At 53.3% G+C, this 17,520-nt stretch overlaps 3 protein-coding genes across 3 annotated transcripts; all 3 read left to right on the top strand.

The window, feature by feature from the left end:
* Positions 1-4: 4 nt before the first annotated feature.
* PtrM4_007240 (MT-A70 family protein) lies at positions 5-1,480 on the top strand (the record flags this gene model as incomplete). The annotated part of the gene is made up of 1 exon (XM_001930717.2): positions 5-1,480. The coding sequence occupies one exon, from the start codon at positions 5-7 to the stop codon at positions 1,478-1,480; it is 1,476 nt and encodes a 491-aa protein (XP_001930752.2).
* Positions 1,481-7,116: 5,636 nt separating this feature from the next.
* On the top strand, positions 7,117-7,566 carry PtrM4_007230 (Tymo-45kd-70kd domain containing protein; the record flags this gene model as incomplete). Its single annotated transcript, XM_001930715.2, has 1 exon — positions 7,117-7,566. One exon carries the CDS (start codon positions 7,117-7,119, stop codon positions 7,564-7,566), a length of 450 nt encoding a protein of 149 aa, XP_001930750.2.
* Positions 7,567-10,956: 3,390 nt separating this feature from the next.
* On the top strand, positions 10,957-15,926 carry PtrM4_007220 (uncharacterized protein; the record flags this gene model as incomplete). Its single annotated transcript, XM_066102835.1, has 6 exons — positions 10,957-11,365; positions 11,423-11,546; positions 11,599-11,910; positions 11,990-12,849; positions 12,896-15,822; positions 15,876-15,926. The coding sequence occupies 6 exons, from the start codon at positions 10,957-10,959 to the stop codon at positions 15,924-15,926; spliced, it is 4,683 nt and encodes a 1,560-aa protein (XP_065965037.1).
* Between the last annotated feature and the right edge of the window lie 1,594 nt (positions 15,927-17,520).

Genomic DNA, 17,520 nt, shown 5'->3' with positions numbered 1-17,520 from the left:
CATCATGGCGCCCGTGAACCCCATCCTGTACCAAAATGCGGAGTGCGACATTACGTTAATCGATATTCCAAAGTCTATTACAGCTGCTCAAGGCGATCGCTCGGATGTACTCCTATCGACTGCACCGTTAGAAGCGCCCATCGTACTAAAAGAAGACTATCAGCCCAAGACAAAGAAAGCGAAAGCGACATCTCCAGACACCAACAGCATGCTGGTGGAGCAGACCGAACTCCTGCGTGCGAGCAAACAAGACGGGGGACTCGAAACTACCTCTCCCCAAAACGTGGATCCCTTCAATCTCGACTTCCAGTCACTACATATCGATGACGTGCGGTACAAATTTCTCGTTGAGCATGCACTCTCCCAAATCCGCACAAAGGTTTCAAGCCCGTGGTGCGCACAGCGTAAGCTAATGTCCCAGAGGCCATCGCATAAGGAAGAGGAAGCCATGGACGTTGACCAAATCTCCGAAAAAGAGTTAGAGTCCCGAATGCGAGAGTGGGCCTCGTGGAGCGAACGCAAGGGAGACGACACTGCATTCAATCTGCAGCAGATGATGGTCTCCCTCGGTGCAACATCCGAGGCCGCAGGACCGGCCGTGGGCGCACACAAATGGATCGTGTCGTACCAGCCTGCACGTGAGTCTGTAAGTGGTACACAGGTTGCAGAAACGGCCAGCCACGAAGCCCAAACGGAACCATGGACATGTACCTTCCACAATCCCAACCGCCAATCTCTGGAGCTGACAATTACCGAACCTACGCCGCAATCTACTCTGCCGGGTCAAGAGTATCGTTTCACAGTACCACCCAGATCGACCTTGTTTCTCAGCGATTCCACTGCCTCGGATGCCTTCCGTACGTCGTTTCGAGAGCTTACCGACGAGTTTACCCTTCCACGACACTTTGACCTAGTACTGCTGGACCCACCATGGCCCAATCGTTCAGCCAAGCGCAAGGGCGCTTACGAACAAGTTGGAGGCATGCCGTACCTCAAGAAGATGCTACTGAACATGGACATTGACAGTTACCTCGAACACAATGCGCTGGTGGGCGTCTGGATCACAAACAAAGAGGCTTTGAGAGTACATGTGCTGGGTCCCGGTGGACTGTTCGAGGCGTGGAACGTGGGCCTGGTTGAGGAATGGGTCTGGATCAAGACTACGACACAGGGCGAGCCCATGTTTGACATTGATAGCGCCATGCGGAAGCCATACGAGATCTTACTCTTGGGTCGCGCAGCGCCCAACTCGTGGACGACCATGGCACATGCGCCAAACATCAAGAGGAGAGTCATCGCTGCTGTACCTGACATCCACTCACGGAAGCCGTGCCTGAAGACTTTACTTGAACCCTATCTGCTGGACCCGACTGACTACAGTGCGCTGGAGGTCTTCTCTCGCTACCTTGTGAGTGGATGGACGTCCTGGGGTAACGAGGTACTGAAGTACAACTGGCATGGCTACTGGACGTCGGCCTGAAATGCCGCGGTGTTTGTGAATGAGGTACTTACCTTGCTGTAGTCCGGCTCCGCACCGTATTACAGACATACGTACGCACATGGCGGCTGTCAATAGCCATACATTCCGGATGTTATCGGATCTAGGTAGGTGTTGGCATCGTTACCTTGGGGGGCGCCATGCTATGATCGAGATTCCGTTCACGCGACATCAGCTACTGCGTTTTTGCAAGAATGAAATGGCAGAGCACAAGCGGATCCGATCGTAGAACGAGTGCCCTAGTGTAGTCAGTCCATCAGACGAGTAGCAATCAAGATTTACAGTCCTAAAAATTCTCGCCAAGATCGCAAAACAAGCTTCCCCTCATGATCTTTCGAGGTAACCTTGAATTTCACATGCCCAGAAACCTCCCTCGCGAATCTACAACGTCGCCGAGATCGCATCTCCCGAGCAAACTCCGACCCCCACAATGACGATATCCTACACAACTGCTTTTCCCGCCAAGGAAAAACAGCCCTCCCCTTTTCAAACGGTGGCAGAAAAAAAAGACAGTACGAACATATGCAGGGGCTGGATACCCACCAAAATCCCCACACCTCCAGTAGCAAAATATAGGACTGTGACAAAAGTGCGGAGGAGGAGAGATTACTAAAATTTCCACTGTTTTGCAATACCTCCTCCACTTTCTCCTACCCCACCAACCCACCCATCCCCATGCTTCCTCCCAACCCCCACAGCGAAGATAATGACGAAACTCCAAGCACTTTCCCACTCCACTTTCCACTTCCTACTCCACCCGTGCAACTCCACTCCGTCATTGATACTCTAAACGGAAGAGAAAAAAAAAATCTCTCTTATTACCACAACGGGTAATCAGGCAGAACAGCGAAAGTGGAGCGAGAGCAAGAAAGTCGCGCAGAAGGGGATAAAAAAAGAGAATAGACTAGTAAGCCAACAAGGCATGTCACTCTCCCTGTGAAGGATAACGCGTGCTGCGTGGGTATGATAGCGCTTAGCTTCCTCGGTCTCTCTCTGTCTCGCAGGACGCAAAATTCACATGTGTGCGCCGTGAGCGGCTTGCCCTACGAACACCGAGTCCAGTAGCGTCGGAGCCATGCAGCAAAGCAAACAGAAGCAAGCATGCCGCAAGCAAGCGAAAAACAAACACATGCCTGTGATGTGCTGCGACCGCGCGTGGGGTCGTCATTGGGTAACACGCAATCGCACCCCCGAAATACTAATCGGGCCTACCATAGAAAGTCCGGGCCGCACATGTGTGTGTAGTAGCGAGACGAAGGCGAAAATAGCCAAAACCAAACATGGATGGGAAAGGCAATTATCATGCGAAAGCGAAATGCCGCTCTTGTCGCGGTGGCGATTTCACTTATCGGTATGGACATACAGTAGAGCGAAAGCCATGTTGAGCACGATAGTAGTCGGGCGGTGGGTGGCTTGTTGAGAAGGAAAGCCGTTGGATGAGTTGGGTGAGGGGGCGCTATCGTGCATCTGACAGCTCAGACCGCACCTGGGAGATCGACAGGCTTGCGTGCTGTGCTGCATACTGCGTGTTGTGCAGCAGCAATGGCGCAACGGGTTTGTGGCAGATAAGGACATGGATGAGAGCGGCGGTGACTCACCTCACCGCCCATAGCGCGTTGCGTTGCGGCTTCGGGTTGGTCTGATTTGGATACTTGTTGCGATGAGGGGTAACAACAAAAATGCGATATCAGAGTCTAGACTAAGCTGATGTAGGAAGGATGGGGGGTGACATGTGTACACTAAACTTAGCGGGGGGGAGGTTTGACACAAGCTACCAGCTGAGTATTTGCCTGAATTTCCGTGTGTAATGAGTGTCTTGAGATTTGATCAAGCTGCAACAACAACGCGGTAACGCGAAAAAACAGCCAAGTGCACTTGTCCGGGGGGCAACAGCTTCATTTTGTTTCGCTGCACTGTAAATGCGGAGTAATATTGGTTTCACGATACTTTTTCTCCGCATAATCCTTGTTACCCACCGGAGTATCTCTACGGCACGTACCCTCGTCGCCTATAGTATGGCGGAAAAATAAATGTCGAGTAGATAAACAGTGTGCGGATCAGCTGTCCTAGATGCCGTCTCGCCCTGTGAGTTGCCAAGCTGCAGGTCGCTAGACGCAGGGTCTCTTGTTGATCGCAAAGGCGGTCTGAGCCGCGATGTACAGCAAGGGAGTCGACCTAGGAGCCATGAGGCGGTTGTGTTTCCCTAATAGGCAAGTATATATATTGAAAGGATTCAGCCTTGGAGACTCTGTGTAGTGTCTATCTTGACAAGCGAAATTTAAAAGTTCTTCTCCTTTTTTGATCAAGGAGAAAGAAGAAACGAGAGAAATTGGAATCATCTCAGCCGCTTGTAAGCGAGGGTTTAGTTTTAATGATCGAGTCGAGTTGTAGATGATGGTATCCACAAGGTGAGTGGAGTAGGTATCAAGCACGCACGCGCACGGAATCATCCCTCCGCCCGCGTGCGCGCCGCATGAACTGAGGCTGCAACACCAGCTCCACAGCCACAGCACCCGGCCGGTTTTCGCCAGTCCTGTTAGCAACGCCCATGAGTCGGCCACCTCTCCAACGAAAACATGCCGGAGGTCGGTATCCTCCCTCTCCACATGGCCGTGTCGATATTTTCCTCGTCAACAGAAAGGGTCTTATCAAGACTCCACTTGAAACATTGGAACTTCCAGAAAGGGGCTTCTAGCTCAGCGGCATGATGATGTAACGATCCGCTCACGTGCATTCACCACACACACCGCGACCTGGTACATGTACAAGTACACTACGGGAAGTGGAGAGAAGGCAGAGATTTTGCGTGATAGCTGTGTTGACCAGTGTAGCGTCGGTGTCTCGTCGGCTTCATACTGTGATGAAGTGCCTAACGACGTCATTTTTTCAGCACGAGCAAGAGACATGCTGACACCAAGGGGGTGGGTTGCGGCAAAGTTGCTTTGACGACGATTTCTGCTGCATAGCGCGAAAAGGGAGGTTGTGCGCCTTAGAAGGGTTTCAAGGGCGGTACAGACGCCGAGTTCGTCATACAGAGTTTGTCCCTGCATGCCTGATGCGGCTCTCGTTACCGGAGCAGCTTTGCCGCATTAGAGTGTTGGAGAAGGTTTTGCCTCCAAAAACCTTCTAATTCTAAAACTGGTCTTCGGCCGGGCTGGCGTGCAACTTGGGCAAAAGATGGCGGAAACGTAGCTCGGTCGTGATAGTGTGCAATCTAGACAATCAAATTGGCCATGGACGAGTAAAGGGCATTTCCGAGCGTCACTCGTACTGTATGTAGCCTCGGTTGGGTCTGGCTCGCAACAATACCGGGTCTTTCTGGACACGGGGAGCGTGCACGAGCACATCTTCCCCGCGGTTATTCGGAATGGAAGAATGGAACCTTCCATACCCAGGTTCACGATCCCCGTAATTGCGTGCACAGACACGACTTCGACCCCAGATTCCACGCGTTGCGTGTACCGTGCAGGCTGAACGGCTTTGCTATATGTGCCGCGCATGAACATGGAGATGGAGCATAGACGTTTATGTTGCACCCAGCCAGATTCGGTCTCATAGTGCTGACAGGGCTGATGGTTGTGTTCCATTTATGAGATTATGCCATGCCAGATGCGAAGGTTGGTGTCCCGAAGCTTGCTTACTGCATGTTACCCGGCCATCACAACAGGTCTCCTCAGCGTCCTGCGCGCTGCACGTAAGCCGTCAGTAGTCGGGTAGTACAGGTTGGATGGATGGACATTTTTAGTGCATTCAGGAATGGAAGGTTGCTGCATCATGTTTGGTACCAAGTAGAGGTGGATCCGCTGCGGATGCGAGCATGACCGTCTCACCAAGCGATTGTGTGGCGGTTGTCGGAATCAGAACAAGTAGCCTGAATTATTGCGGACCGACATAAACCTCCCGTATAGCGATTGGTGGCGATATTACCTCGCTCCGTGTCTCGCAAACCAAGTAGGTGCCGTGAAGGGGATCCGTGAGCTAGAAGCTACAAGTTGTGTCGGGTATGTATTCATCCTAGGTACGCGCATGTGATAGGTACCTACTGTATGTACCCCAGTTTACGACCGGCTAAAGCTCGAAGCGTGGTGGAAAGGCCAACTTCCGAGGCGCAAACCCGGCCGAGGCCTTGCTCGCTAGAGAAAGTTTGTGGACAAGTTTCGTTTCGCCGTGTCGGCGATCTCACTGTCTGGATGGCTAGTGCAAGGCAAAACACCATGGCAGCCACTATGTGACTGCAGACGGGGGCGCGCAAATAGCCACAGCTAGAGTGAGTCATCAGGCACGATTCGTCGCGCTGGCAGCTGGCAGATATTGACACTTGGGCAGCAGGCGCGTAATCCACCGGCAAATTTTCACGCAGTCAATTTCGCAGGCCGTACGGAGAGGCGGCCAGTGAGCCGGGGTGTGCAGTTCGTGTTTCCTTTCGTGGAAGTTGCACGCCTTGATCCGGCGGCGTGGGGAGTGGAAAAGGGTCTGTCTCGCATCCCCGAGATGATCCTCTGGCAATAAGCTTACTGTATTGAGTAATGCGACGAATCTTATCCGCATAGACCCTCGCGGAGACGGGCGTGGCGCGGAATGAGTCGTGGGGGGCGTAACCGCTGTCACTGTCACATCCCTTGCCAGCTGGTGCTTTTTCAGGATCAGGATTCCAAAGCAAGCTGGCAATACAGGGTCCTAGTGATAGGGCGACGAAGCAGGATTTCCATTCACCTCCTGGATGCCTGTGACGACGAGGCTCCAGTCATGCCTGCACCTAGGCGGATTCTCTGTAATTCATGCCCCGTTATCACGACCAGGCAAACAAGGATACAAATCGTCCTGTGGCCGAGTCATCGCAATCCGCATGTGCGCAAGTTGACAGGGCGGTCGAGGTGCCCCGACAGCCGGGATGAGCCCCCAGGCGTAGCGGAGCAGACGGGGCTGACGGTAAAGGTAGCCCAGAATGGTGTATCCTTTGAAGGGGCGGTCTGAGAGTGCGCCAACCACGGCTCGGCGCCGCACCCCCTTCCAAAAGGCGGTCGCTCACCGACTCATAGCAAAAAGGCAAATCACAACGCGCTAAACAAAGCGTTTCATGCGGACCGGAGCGAGGCGTCGATTGTTGCTTTTCGACGGAGGATATATGGAACGTGTGCTTCCGCAGTCCCCACGTCCAGACCTCCATCTGATCTCCATTTCGAGACACACCAGATTGCTTCTGCCTGACTCGAACGCCTGACCCTTCCGCCTCCCACGATCCCCGTGCAACTACTTTAAGACAGTGTCCACCCGCTTGCTTGTTGCATCCCCATACTCCATCATCGCACAGTTCCAAGCTTACTGCTGAGTTTTTCGAGACGAGTCCCCGACGCTATCCCGGACTAGTACCGGCAAACCCTGCTTCGGACTATCCACATCGGCGTCATACATCTTGACCTTCACCCGTTTCCAAGCTTTGACCTCGCTAGAGTTGCCGCGACCCTAGTTGACGAAAAAAACACGAAAACCACCGTAAATCTCCCAGTGCCGAAAGTGCCCGCAAGTGTGTATATACACAAGACCCACCCCGTACGCTACACACCGAACATCCCTTCAGCAATCATCACAATCACCACCACCACTACCACCACTTCACCATGCATTTCGAATACTCGCCTGGCTCTTCGCCCTCAAAGTCCATCCCGATCGGCATCTCGCCCAGAAGCATGTCTTCTCCCACCACCTCTCTCACCACTTCTCTCTACAGCAACTTCTCCACCCAGACGAGCTCAAGCCGTGCATCATCATGTGCCTACCCATCATGGCCAACAGGACCTCACCTGGACCACCGCAGTCCACCATCGTCCTACATCAGCGATGCCGATCTCTTTGGCGAGGACTTTGACGACGAGTTTGCCTGCCCATTCCTTGAGGAGGCCCCAGCACCACCACGAACATACCCGATCGCCCAGGCAGTTCCCATCCTGCCCCCACTCTACGCCCAGAAGAAGCCCAAGACGGAGCGTCGACGCAGCAGTGGTCGCAAGCAACGTCGCACATCCAAGCCAATGACTCCCATCTCTGAGTCACCTGAGCAGGTTGAGTGAGCAACATCATCATCATCACCGATGCACGCTATCATTCGTGCCATCGTAAGTCAACATGACTACATCGAATCGCGCCGTAGTCCTAACGACGTTGTCAGTTATCATCACATCGATAAACATCAACGTCACTGCAACACGCGCGCGCGTCACGCCCGTGCTAGCTGGTCACATGATTACACCGCCACGCCCGCCAGCCTCACTCACCATGGCCACTCTTGTCTAATACTCCGTGATGAGTGGTAGCCGCGCGTTGCGCTTTTGGCGGCACATTCTTTTCGCTTTCCCATTTCGCCTACTTCGAGATGCCAAAGTCAGCCACACCAGTTCAGTCACACCGTTGCTCTTGCCACTCGTTAACGGGGTTACAACAACATCATCATCACCATCACCAAGCGACCCATTTGGGCGCGACTTCACTTGCATCGGCGGATGAGCGTGCGGTGCGCACATGCATTTGTACTGCGTTCGCGCAATGCAGATCGCCTTAGACTCAACCGTCATTTATTTGAAACGTACCTCCAGTTTATCGCCACCACGAAGCGAAGTGGTGCACCGAACGAAAGAGACGACTTAGCGGATAGGATTGGAGGAAAGCATTGTGACGGAATTTGAGCATTTTGCAGGCGTTTTGAACTTGGCATCGATACCCCCGCTCCGCGAATCGGACGGATTATGGCTGGGACGGCACGCTTATCTGCGAGGCATTGTGTGCGCAGTATAGAGTGAGGCTTTTGCGGCTTACCCTTTTTCGCACCATAAACCTCGCTTCTCTCCTTCTTTGATACCCCCATCATTTAGATATACCCCATTTTGAATTTTACAATAGCTTACTCTTGACCAACCCTAGCTCCTTTGCACCCAAAATTTGATTGTGATGAGCGTGACGAGATGTGACGGCTTCGTTAGCTGAATTTTGCAAGTGTGATTGTTGAGATGTGTGGCGCTCTGGTTCCGGTGATTTACAAAACGTCTCCACATCTCTTCCGTGATGGAAGCGGCACTCCCTTTTGGAGGCCTATTTTTCGACCATTGTTTACCGCGGGCGAAAAAGGAATGCAGCTTTATTCTTTTCTTGGGCAACCACGGAGCGAATTAGCAGCGTCGTCGCCCCCCTCTGGCCAGCGCTGTAGCTCCGCATACGGGACGCAAAGCAATCCATCACAACGCCATGTTCTAATCACAGCAGAAAGCATGCGTCTCGTGAATGGTATGGTATGGGTACCTACACCAATGCGAGGAGATTATCGCGAAACCCAAAGAAAAAAAGGCGCCAAAAAATAATGCATCAATTGCCAAAGTGCGAATCTAAGCGAAATTTCCATCTGCGGGGTTCTTTTCCACCCCGTTGCAGTGCATCCCCATTCACTGCACGCGTCCGGATATCGGTGCAGATGCCGTGTCACGGTTGGTTGGACCTGCAGTCTGACACTGATGCATTTGTCTCACATAGAATAGATGGTCTGCTCTGTATGCGATTTGTGCGAGCGAAATAAATTTGCCCATCCCTCGCTGTTGCTTTGCTGGCCCTGTGAGTCGTGTTCGTGGAGGGGGAGGGGGGAGACAAGAAGAAAAGAGGGGCAGCAAGGTCGAGTGGCTGATAAACGGTGTAGAGAGACCAGGGTCTTGGTCCTAGTCTGGGCGCTTGCAAGTGTGCAGACTTGTGAGTTATTCACACGAACTAGGCCCATGTGTGCCCAACTTCAGGCCTGGTTCTGCGATGCCGTTGGATTAGCCCGAACGGTGTAAGGCGGTTTGAGAGAGCTAATGCTGTTTCCCAGATTATCATCTTCATGCTAAGCCGGGGGAGCAGTTTGTTCAGCTCGAGGTTTGTAGCCACTATCAACTGGTATGCATATATATCACAACCGGGAGCAGATGAAATTGTGCTAGCTTAACCACATGTGGTTTCGCTGGAAGCCCTAGAGGGCAGCGTCTGCAGCGCATGTTATCTGTTTGTACCTGGTTCGACGGATGGTACCTGGAGCCGGGGCGGTACGTGTAGGTAGCATCTGTGGGTGTCGACACGACACATCGGTCAGAGCATGGGTTGCAGGAGGTTACAATGCGTCGGCAATACAAGCAGCTGGGTTGAGGGTCAGGTCGGAACTACCATGCCATGGGGAGAGCGGGCGTCATGCGCGAGATGTTGATGTATCTTTCGGGACGGGCCATGGCTTGTGCAGGATAGTCGTTCAGGGACGGTGACCATGGTGCCACCAACTCACGGGGGAGCAGCGGGCAGCGGCTTCGTTGTGCAGGAAGCTTGGGGCACCCGTCGCGATGATGCTAGCTGCCCTCTGCTCTCGCCACACGCTCACGATAGCCTTGGTCTTGGACAGGCCTGAGAGGCAATTTTTCTGGTCGTGTGGCGTTACCGTCACCGCACTTTGATGGGAAGAGTCATAGCCGTGTACCAGTGTCGGGCACAGAGGGTGGTTATATGCATCGAGTCGACGAGGAAGGTTTGATATTTGAGCACGTAGGGATCATCCTTTACGGGCCGGGCCCAGGCGGCCGCACGGCATCGTGATACGCTGGATGGCAGCGCTCAAGTGTGATGATACTGCGGTAGGCACATGGCTAGGCCAATGGGGCGCTGCATCTCGTGTGTGCTTTGGACCCCCGTCTACCGCGTCCTCGTCCCTGTGCTGTCCCGGCCTCTGAGAGGCTGTTCGTCTTCTCCACATAGACACGCCGGCGCGAACCTAACCATTAACGTGCGGTGTCACCACCTTGGCCGCCAGGATGGCACCACGAGTCTGCTTCGTTCGTCGAGTCCCCGAAGCGACAATGTCGACCTTTCACAGTCACCGGGCGAATGAGGCTGCTCAACCCCAGCCCGTTAAACGCCTTTTGCGGCCGGACATGCTGCTCGTTGGCTACACGGCCCCAAGCCATGCTCCCAGTACTATTTCGAGCCACAAGAGTCGGCCATTGCTCCTCTAAGCGCCGTTACTGATAGGCGGGTGTCCACGCGCATCAACTCACACTTTGTCTGCGCAGCTTTCGCTTTTTCAACAACTTCCTGCTGTCTTTGCTTGTTCGTCTGTCCCTTCCGCTGCTGCAACCTGCGTACCGCCGTAAAACCTACAACCGGTACTTCCAACCTCTTTAACCGCCTCAGCTTGAATCCTTGCAAGACGAGGGGCGGGGCCAAACGGTACCCTCCTCCAGACGCCGTGGAGCTGTCAGCGCATAATTGTTTGGCGCGCTCTAGCTCTCTGCAGTGAGTTGCTTCCTCCTGACGTCTTGCAGTCAGTTTCATCATTGCTTTTGTGCAAGTTCATGCTGCTACTTTATCGACTTTGACCTCATCGTTATGCGCCTCGTGGGCCCTTGCGGATTTGCCCCGACTGACCACCAAGCTACCATCCAGGTCCAGCCCTCACCATGTCGACTGGACTGAGACAGCGCGCGAATTCAAATTCCATCAAGAGCAGCTCCGTGCGCTCAAACGATGTGAAGCTCAAACCACCCACTCCCGGCCAAGATGAGTTTGCATTTGAGCCCTGTGCCGCGACCGGCTCATACCTGCTCTACGCCCAGCGAAACGTGATATTGTGCCTTCACCACGACACATTGGCCGTCGAGCGCCGCTTTGATAGTCACCGGGAAGACGTTTCGTGGATATCTGTCGACACTTCCAGCGAACGAGGCGCTGGGCGGTTAGTAGTGTCGTACGATGCCGGCTCAACCGCCATAGTATGGGACTTGTTTACCGGCGACGAGGTGGCCCGGTTTGCGTCGTACGAGCAGATACGGGTAGCAACGTGGATGAGGAACGGAAATGTTGCTTTTGGTGAGTGTCCACCCGCGGCAGTCACCATTGCCTGATTCGGAACTAACCTCCAGCCAGGAAATGCCCAGGGCAACATCATCTTGTTCGAGCCTTCCACGTCTGAACACTTGTCAGCGAGAACAATCTTCGACCCAATAACCGCCTTGGCACCAGCTGCAGACTGCAGAACCTTTGCCATTGGGTGTGTATAAGCGAACATGCGCCCATCTGCAGCCACCACTAATGCATGCCAGCTACCTCAATGGTTCTATCCTGATTGCCACTCTACAGCCCTCATTCACTATCCTTCACACTCTGACCACGCCGAGATCGCCTTCGCCCATTGCGGGCCTGGCTTGGCATGGCTCCTCATCCAAGCAGAAATCCGACATGTTGGCCGCCCAGACATCAGACGGCGACCTGCGAGTATGGAGTGTCCCCAAGGTACCACACGGTAGCGACGCTCCCTGCGTGATCCGAGTCCTCAACCAAAAGGATCAGCGGGAGCCTGGTCCTTGTTGGTTTGCTTGGTCGAAAAACGGCCGAATCGTACAGTACACTGAAGGGTACGTACCTCTTCCCGTACCTGCTTTATATCCGCAATCTCCGATGCAAAGCATCTCATGCTGACACTTCCGATTATAGCCAAACCTGTGCCTGGGATGTACGCACCAAGAGAGTCAGCTATGAGCCTGTGCCAACCACCGACGGCATCGCGGCCATCTGCAACTATGGCCCTACTGCCACTCTGTTTACCATCGGTCGCAACTCAAGTATCCAACAGTATGATATTAACCCTAGCAACGGGCCAGCCACCATGGTTGCAAACGTCCAACATGCACCTGCCAACACACCACCATCACCACCCATCTCTCTCGGCGAGCACAAGAAACAAATGGAAACACCACTAACTGCACTCCCGTCCAAGTCAATCCCGCTCATTCTCGCCGATTCCGAGAGTAGTGCTGATGAGGGTGTCACCATGTCGCCATTACAGAAGATTGCTCAGGAGATGGACCAGCTGGAGGAGGAGCGCCGCGATCGTGTCGGACCCCTCAGCCCCGTCTCAAGTCGAGGGTCCCAGAGCTCAAAATCATCTGGAAGCGGACGTGCACCACGTTACCGATACGACAGGCCTTCGACTGCATCGCAACGCTCCACCATATCCAAGAGCTCAGGAGGCTCCGGTACCATCTTCTCGTCCGGCACCTCCTCGCTCGCAGGTACTTCAACCCGTGAGAGCATTTCCATCCGATCAATATCGTCAGCTGCTTCTTCTCGATATACATCCTCTGCTTTGCGCAAGGAGGTTCTTAGAAGCCCAGATGAGTCCAAGAAGAATCAACACATGGATCTGTTTCCATTCACCAAAGCGAGGCTCAGCGATGTGCCCTTCCGTTCTACAAACCTTGGGCCTGAACGTACGGCTGATGATCTTCGCCTCAACATGCTCAAGGTCGTTTTTGGATGGGATCATGACATCGACGAATTGGTGCAGGATGAATGTAAGGTTTCCATTACATCTCTTTTGTATTGAACTAACCTGTCCAGTGGCACGCCACCCCCCTGGTTCGGCCGCAGCTGTTCTTCTCTCCAAATGGCTGGGTGACCTCAGCGCTGACGTTATGGCTGACATGGTCGGCTCTGAGTCTATGACTTCCTCCGACTGGATGCTGTTGGCTCTGAGCAACTTGGGCAAAGGCTCACAGAAAAAGGTTGGCGAAGCTTTCGTCCAGCGCCTTCTTGAGAAGGGCGACATCCACCCCGCAGTCGCAATCTTCCTTGGACTGGGTGAACACAACGACGCCATCGAGGTCTACGTGTCTCGCAAATACTACATGGAGGCAATTTTGCTTACATGTTTAACATTCCCAACTGACTGGCAGAGACAATCATTTCTCGTCCGCAAATGGGGAGAGCATGCTGTAGGACACGGAAAAGCAGAGCTGGCAGTCCGATGTTTTTCATGCATGGGTCTCGAAACCACCGAGCCTTGGTTTTCTCCCCGCGCTCAGGATGCCGTCTTTTCTGCACAGAAGCAAGCACTGCTTGGATCACAAGTCAGCCCGCCTTTGTCACCTCCAAGTGTTGGTAGTAGCAGGGTGGCGGCTAGAATGGCCTCGCTCAAGCTCGTCACTGACTTTAGCCGCGGCCCCCAGCCCAAACAAATGGTCCGAGAAGAGGATGGGAGAACACCCATGAATGCAGGTGTGACACCTATCGCAGAGTCCGCTATCAGTCCTGCTGTTGGAAACCACCACTGGCTTGGTCGTGCCCGCGATCCTTCAAGGGAGCCATCTTCAGCGAGAACCGCAACTCCGGGCTCCTATGGAAGGAAACGCTTACCCTCGCGATCGGACGCCGACCGCAACACGACCAATAACCAAGTACTCGCCTCATTGGCTATCCCCGATCGTGGCCAACGCGGTGAATCCCACCCAAGGACTGCGATTGACAATGTCGGTCGCGAAGCCGAAACATTGCCCTTCTCTACACGCCGAGCGACGAGCGGGTCCAAGGATTTTGTCCTGTCTGCAACGACCTTTAACCCTGGGAAATCCAGCGATCATTTACCTTCGCCAGCAGTAGGTGTGTTTGACGCACTGAAAGACAAGCGTAGCGATTCCCGTGCCAGTTCTCGGAGCCGAAACATCCAAGATCTCCACTTGGATATGAAGGAAAAGGTTGTGGAGAGCGGCCCAGAAACTGGCTACACCAACAGGCTCAGCCCTCCTTTGACTGGCGCAAGCATCAAGAGCGCAAAAGCACGAAGCATCGACCAATATATCAGCAGCCTGGATGAAGCCAACCACTACGCTCAAAATCGTGCAAACTCTAGGAACGAAGACAGGCCCCCTTCTCGTACTGCTCGCGCCCACAGTCGTAACCGCGACGACTCACAGAGCCGTGGACGATCTGGTGTTCGCTATATCCGCCCCGCAAAGCGCTCCCCCTCCTCTCCCGTTCCCATGTCTCCAGAAGACGCAGGCATATATGCTTCCACCAAGAAAGAAGCTGGAACTAACACAGAGGACTTTGACGACGAAAGATTCTACAAGATGAGCATTGCGTCTCCTGTTGTCACCGAGTCCGTCGCTAGCACTCGCACTGCCCGAAGCCGACCACGACACGGAGTGAGTAAGACCAGATCCTCCTCTAAAACGGCTACACGCCGTGGCGAGTCTCCTGAAGGCGGCGTGCGCGCCAGGAGCAAAGGCGCAAGCCGAGCATCAAGTCGTCGCCCAGCAGAGTATCGCGGTCGAAGTGCCAGTCGTGGAGAACGCTCACCTGTATCACCTCAGCCCATGCAACACGAAGAATCCGAGATGATTGTTGAGATTGACGCTGTTCGTCCACGTCAACGAAGCAGTAGCCGCCGGCCTACAGAGAACAGTCGCCGTGAGGCTTCACCAGAGCGTCGCGCGCCACGAGACCGGTCCATGAGTCGCAAACCGACGCCAGCTGCAAGGGAATCTAGCCGTACACGAGGCTACGGACGAGATGTATCGCCAGACTCCCTGACATCTGGGCGTTCAGGCGTGTCGCGCCTGCGCCCTTCTACATTGTCAAGAAGAGCTTTGGCTGCTCGTGAACTTGAAGAACGCAGGTTGTCGCTAGCTCGACGCCCCTCTGCTCCAATCATTCCTCATCCAGGAGAACTCGCCTTTCGACCAGTGTCCCATGAGCGGTCGAACACCGACGATATGCTGAACTCCATGTCCATGTACCGGGATCCCATCCAGAGAAGCCAGACTGCAGACCCAGAGATGACCAAGAGATACTCACCTACGAACAGAGTCGGCGCCGGCCCAACTTCTAATAGTTCTGCACCAATTGGTCTTCCGGCAAACCCACGTGTGAGGCACCCCAGATATATGACGGCTGAACCGAACGAGGACGACATTCCTGCCGTGCCAAGCATCCCGGACAACATGCAACAACCTCAGGAACCGCACTCCACCGAGGATGACATTGGGCCTTTACTTCCCGCGACAACTTTCGGACAGCCCATCTCACCTCCCCGATCCATGTCAGCTCCTCCACAAGACATGCTACTGCCTTCTGGCTCTTACAACTCCCCTACCTATCCCACAATAGGCAGGCGTCCTTCCTTGGGTGGGTCGCGTGGCCACGCGCGCCAAAACACAATGCCTGAGATTCTACCTCAGACAAACTACAAGCGTCACAGCCCTCCTCCCATCACGGCTAGCATCGCTGAGACAATTCATGAAAGTCAAGTCGTCATTCTTGACCAAGAAGATAAGGGTTATGCACCCCCTCTACTGTCTCAGCTTCAACACTTGGCCACCCCACCGCCCCCACCCCCACCACCGCTAAACATTGGTGGAGGCAATGGCGTGGGCATGATCAACATTGCCATCGAAGGCAACAGTCCGGGTGAGAAGCCTATGGAAGTGTCACCGACCAATGCTTCCGCCACTGGCTCTCCACATACCCACCGTCGAGGTCGCGGCAGTGTGAGCGAAAATCTTGGTATGACTTTCAAGCGTGTCACTGAACGCATGCGTAGCACCAGCCGTGGGCCTCAACGTGCGAAGTCCCCACCTTCTACTCGCGCTGAGGTTTCTCCATATGAGAGTGTACCGGAGATGTCTTTCCCTCGTGGACAGAACACGCACTCTCCTCCGGCGAACCATGTCAAACATGAGTCGTACTTTGGCCAAATCCCACCTCCGCCCCCTCCCCCGCCTCAGCCCATGGAGCAGGTCATCCCCCCATCCGACATGAACCAGTCCTTCTACAGGACTCCGAAGGAGCTTCGCGCCAACATGCCCCCCAACACCCTTCAAGCCGGTGTATACCAAGGTGGCGAAACTCCCATGATCTAAACATTATCTAAGACCATGGCCACCTCGCCAAACATTTTCTTTCCTATCTTGTACAATTGAGACGGCCTCTAACGACTTGCATTCAACGCTATCCTTCACACCTTCTACTTCATAACCGCCTTGAGCACGATGACATCATCTGTGCATCTTTATCGAGCGTATATAGCATCCTTGTTACCCTTGTCAGTATCATTTAGCGGGTCGTTGTTGTCATCATCATCAGTCTTTTTCATCAAAGATCTGGATTTGGAAGAAAAACTTCTTTTCCATGCGCTTCACGGCGGAAATGTCGGATACCCTTTCTCAGTCTTTGTATACTCTTTTATTCTCTTCTTCTCAAACCTCCATGTTCATGGCAGTCGCCTAGTGGCTGGCATGTATGTCGTGGCTGTTAATCGTTGTTTGTTAGCTTTGGCTTACTTTGTTTTGCATCTTGTTGTTATATTGGGGACATTTTTGGTCTAACTTTGCAGTTGTTTTGATGGGTTTATTTGTATGCTGGGGATGGTGAGAGATGCATTGTGTGATTTGAGGAAATAGAGGCACTGCAAGACCTCGATGGCTCGACTAGAGCAAAGAGAGGGACAAGAGCTGGGAATCTTTCACTTCGATGTTAAATGTACATGCTTTATGATTTTGTTGCTTACTGCTATGCGTTTTTGTGTTTGCTTTCGCGCCTGTTGTTCACTCCTCGTTTGTACGCCCGACCGACCGACCGACCAAACGAGACTGAACGGAATCTATATCAAGCCGGACCGAAGCCAAAGCGCCCATCTATCACGATTGCCCCACAGATTGCTACTACATTATACCACAGACCAACGCCTCACGGCAACAAAAGCATATCGCCTTTCTTTCCAGTTTCCTCCAGTCGTTGCATGGCACTCGCTCAATCATCAGCATACATCTAGTCTAGTCTACCTCTAATTGACCAATACACGTTTCTTATTACAAATTATTGGAATTGCACTTTTTGGTGAACGCTGATATTCTCAAGGTTAAAGTTTGGTTTGATAATGCAGTTGAAGCTAAAGCTTATATAATATAAGTAGGTCGTTAACAGACGTGCTATTTCGACTTTGGCTACGTATCTACTTTGCTGGTATCTGACTAATCTGCCTGCCCTCTCTCTCTCATCCCTCTTGCCTCCCTCTCGCTCGCCTTGCTCTCAACGATCGGTCATGGCCCAGCTAGCTGCCATACCACGTATGCATATACAATGTCTTTTATATTAATCCCAGATATCATACATGTACTGGCAATGCTACATCTGTCTCTCATCATAAGCATCTTGGCTCTAACTATGGATTTCCTCGTGGTGGTTAG

This window comes from Pyrenophora tritici-repentis, chromosome 1 (genome assembly GCF_003171515.1).
Source record: "Pyrenophora tritici-repentis strain M4 chromosome 1, whole genome shotgun sequence".
NCBI lineage: Eukaryota > Fungi > Ascomycota > Dothideomycetes > Pleosporales > Pleosporaceae > Pyrenophora > Pyrenophora tritici-repentis.
This window is presented reverse-complemented; position numbering and strand designations above follow the sequence as displayed.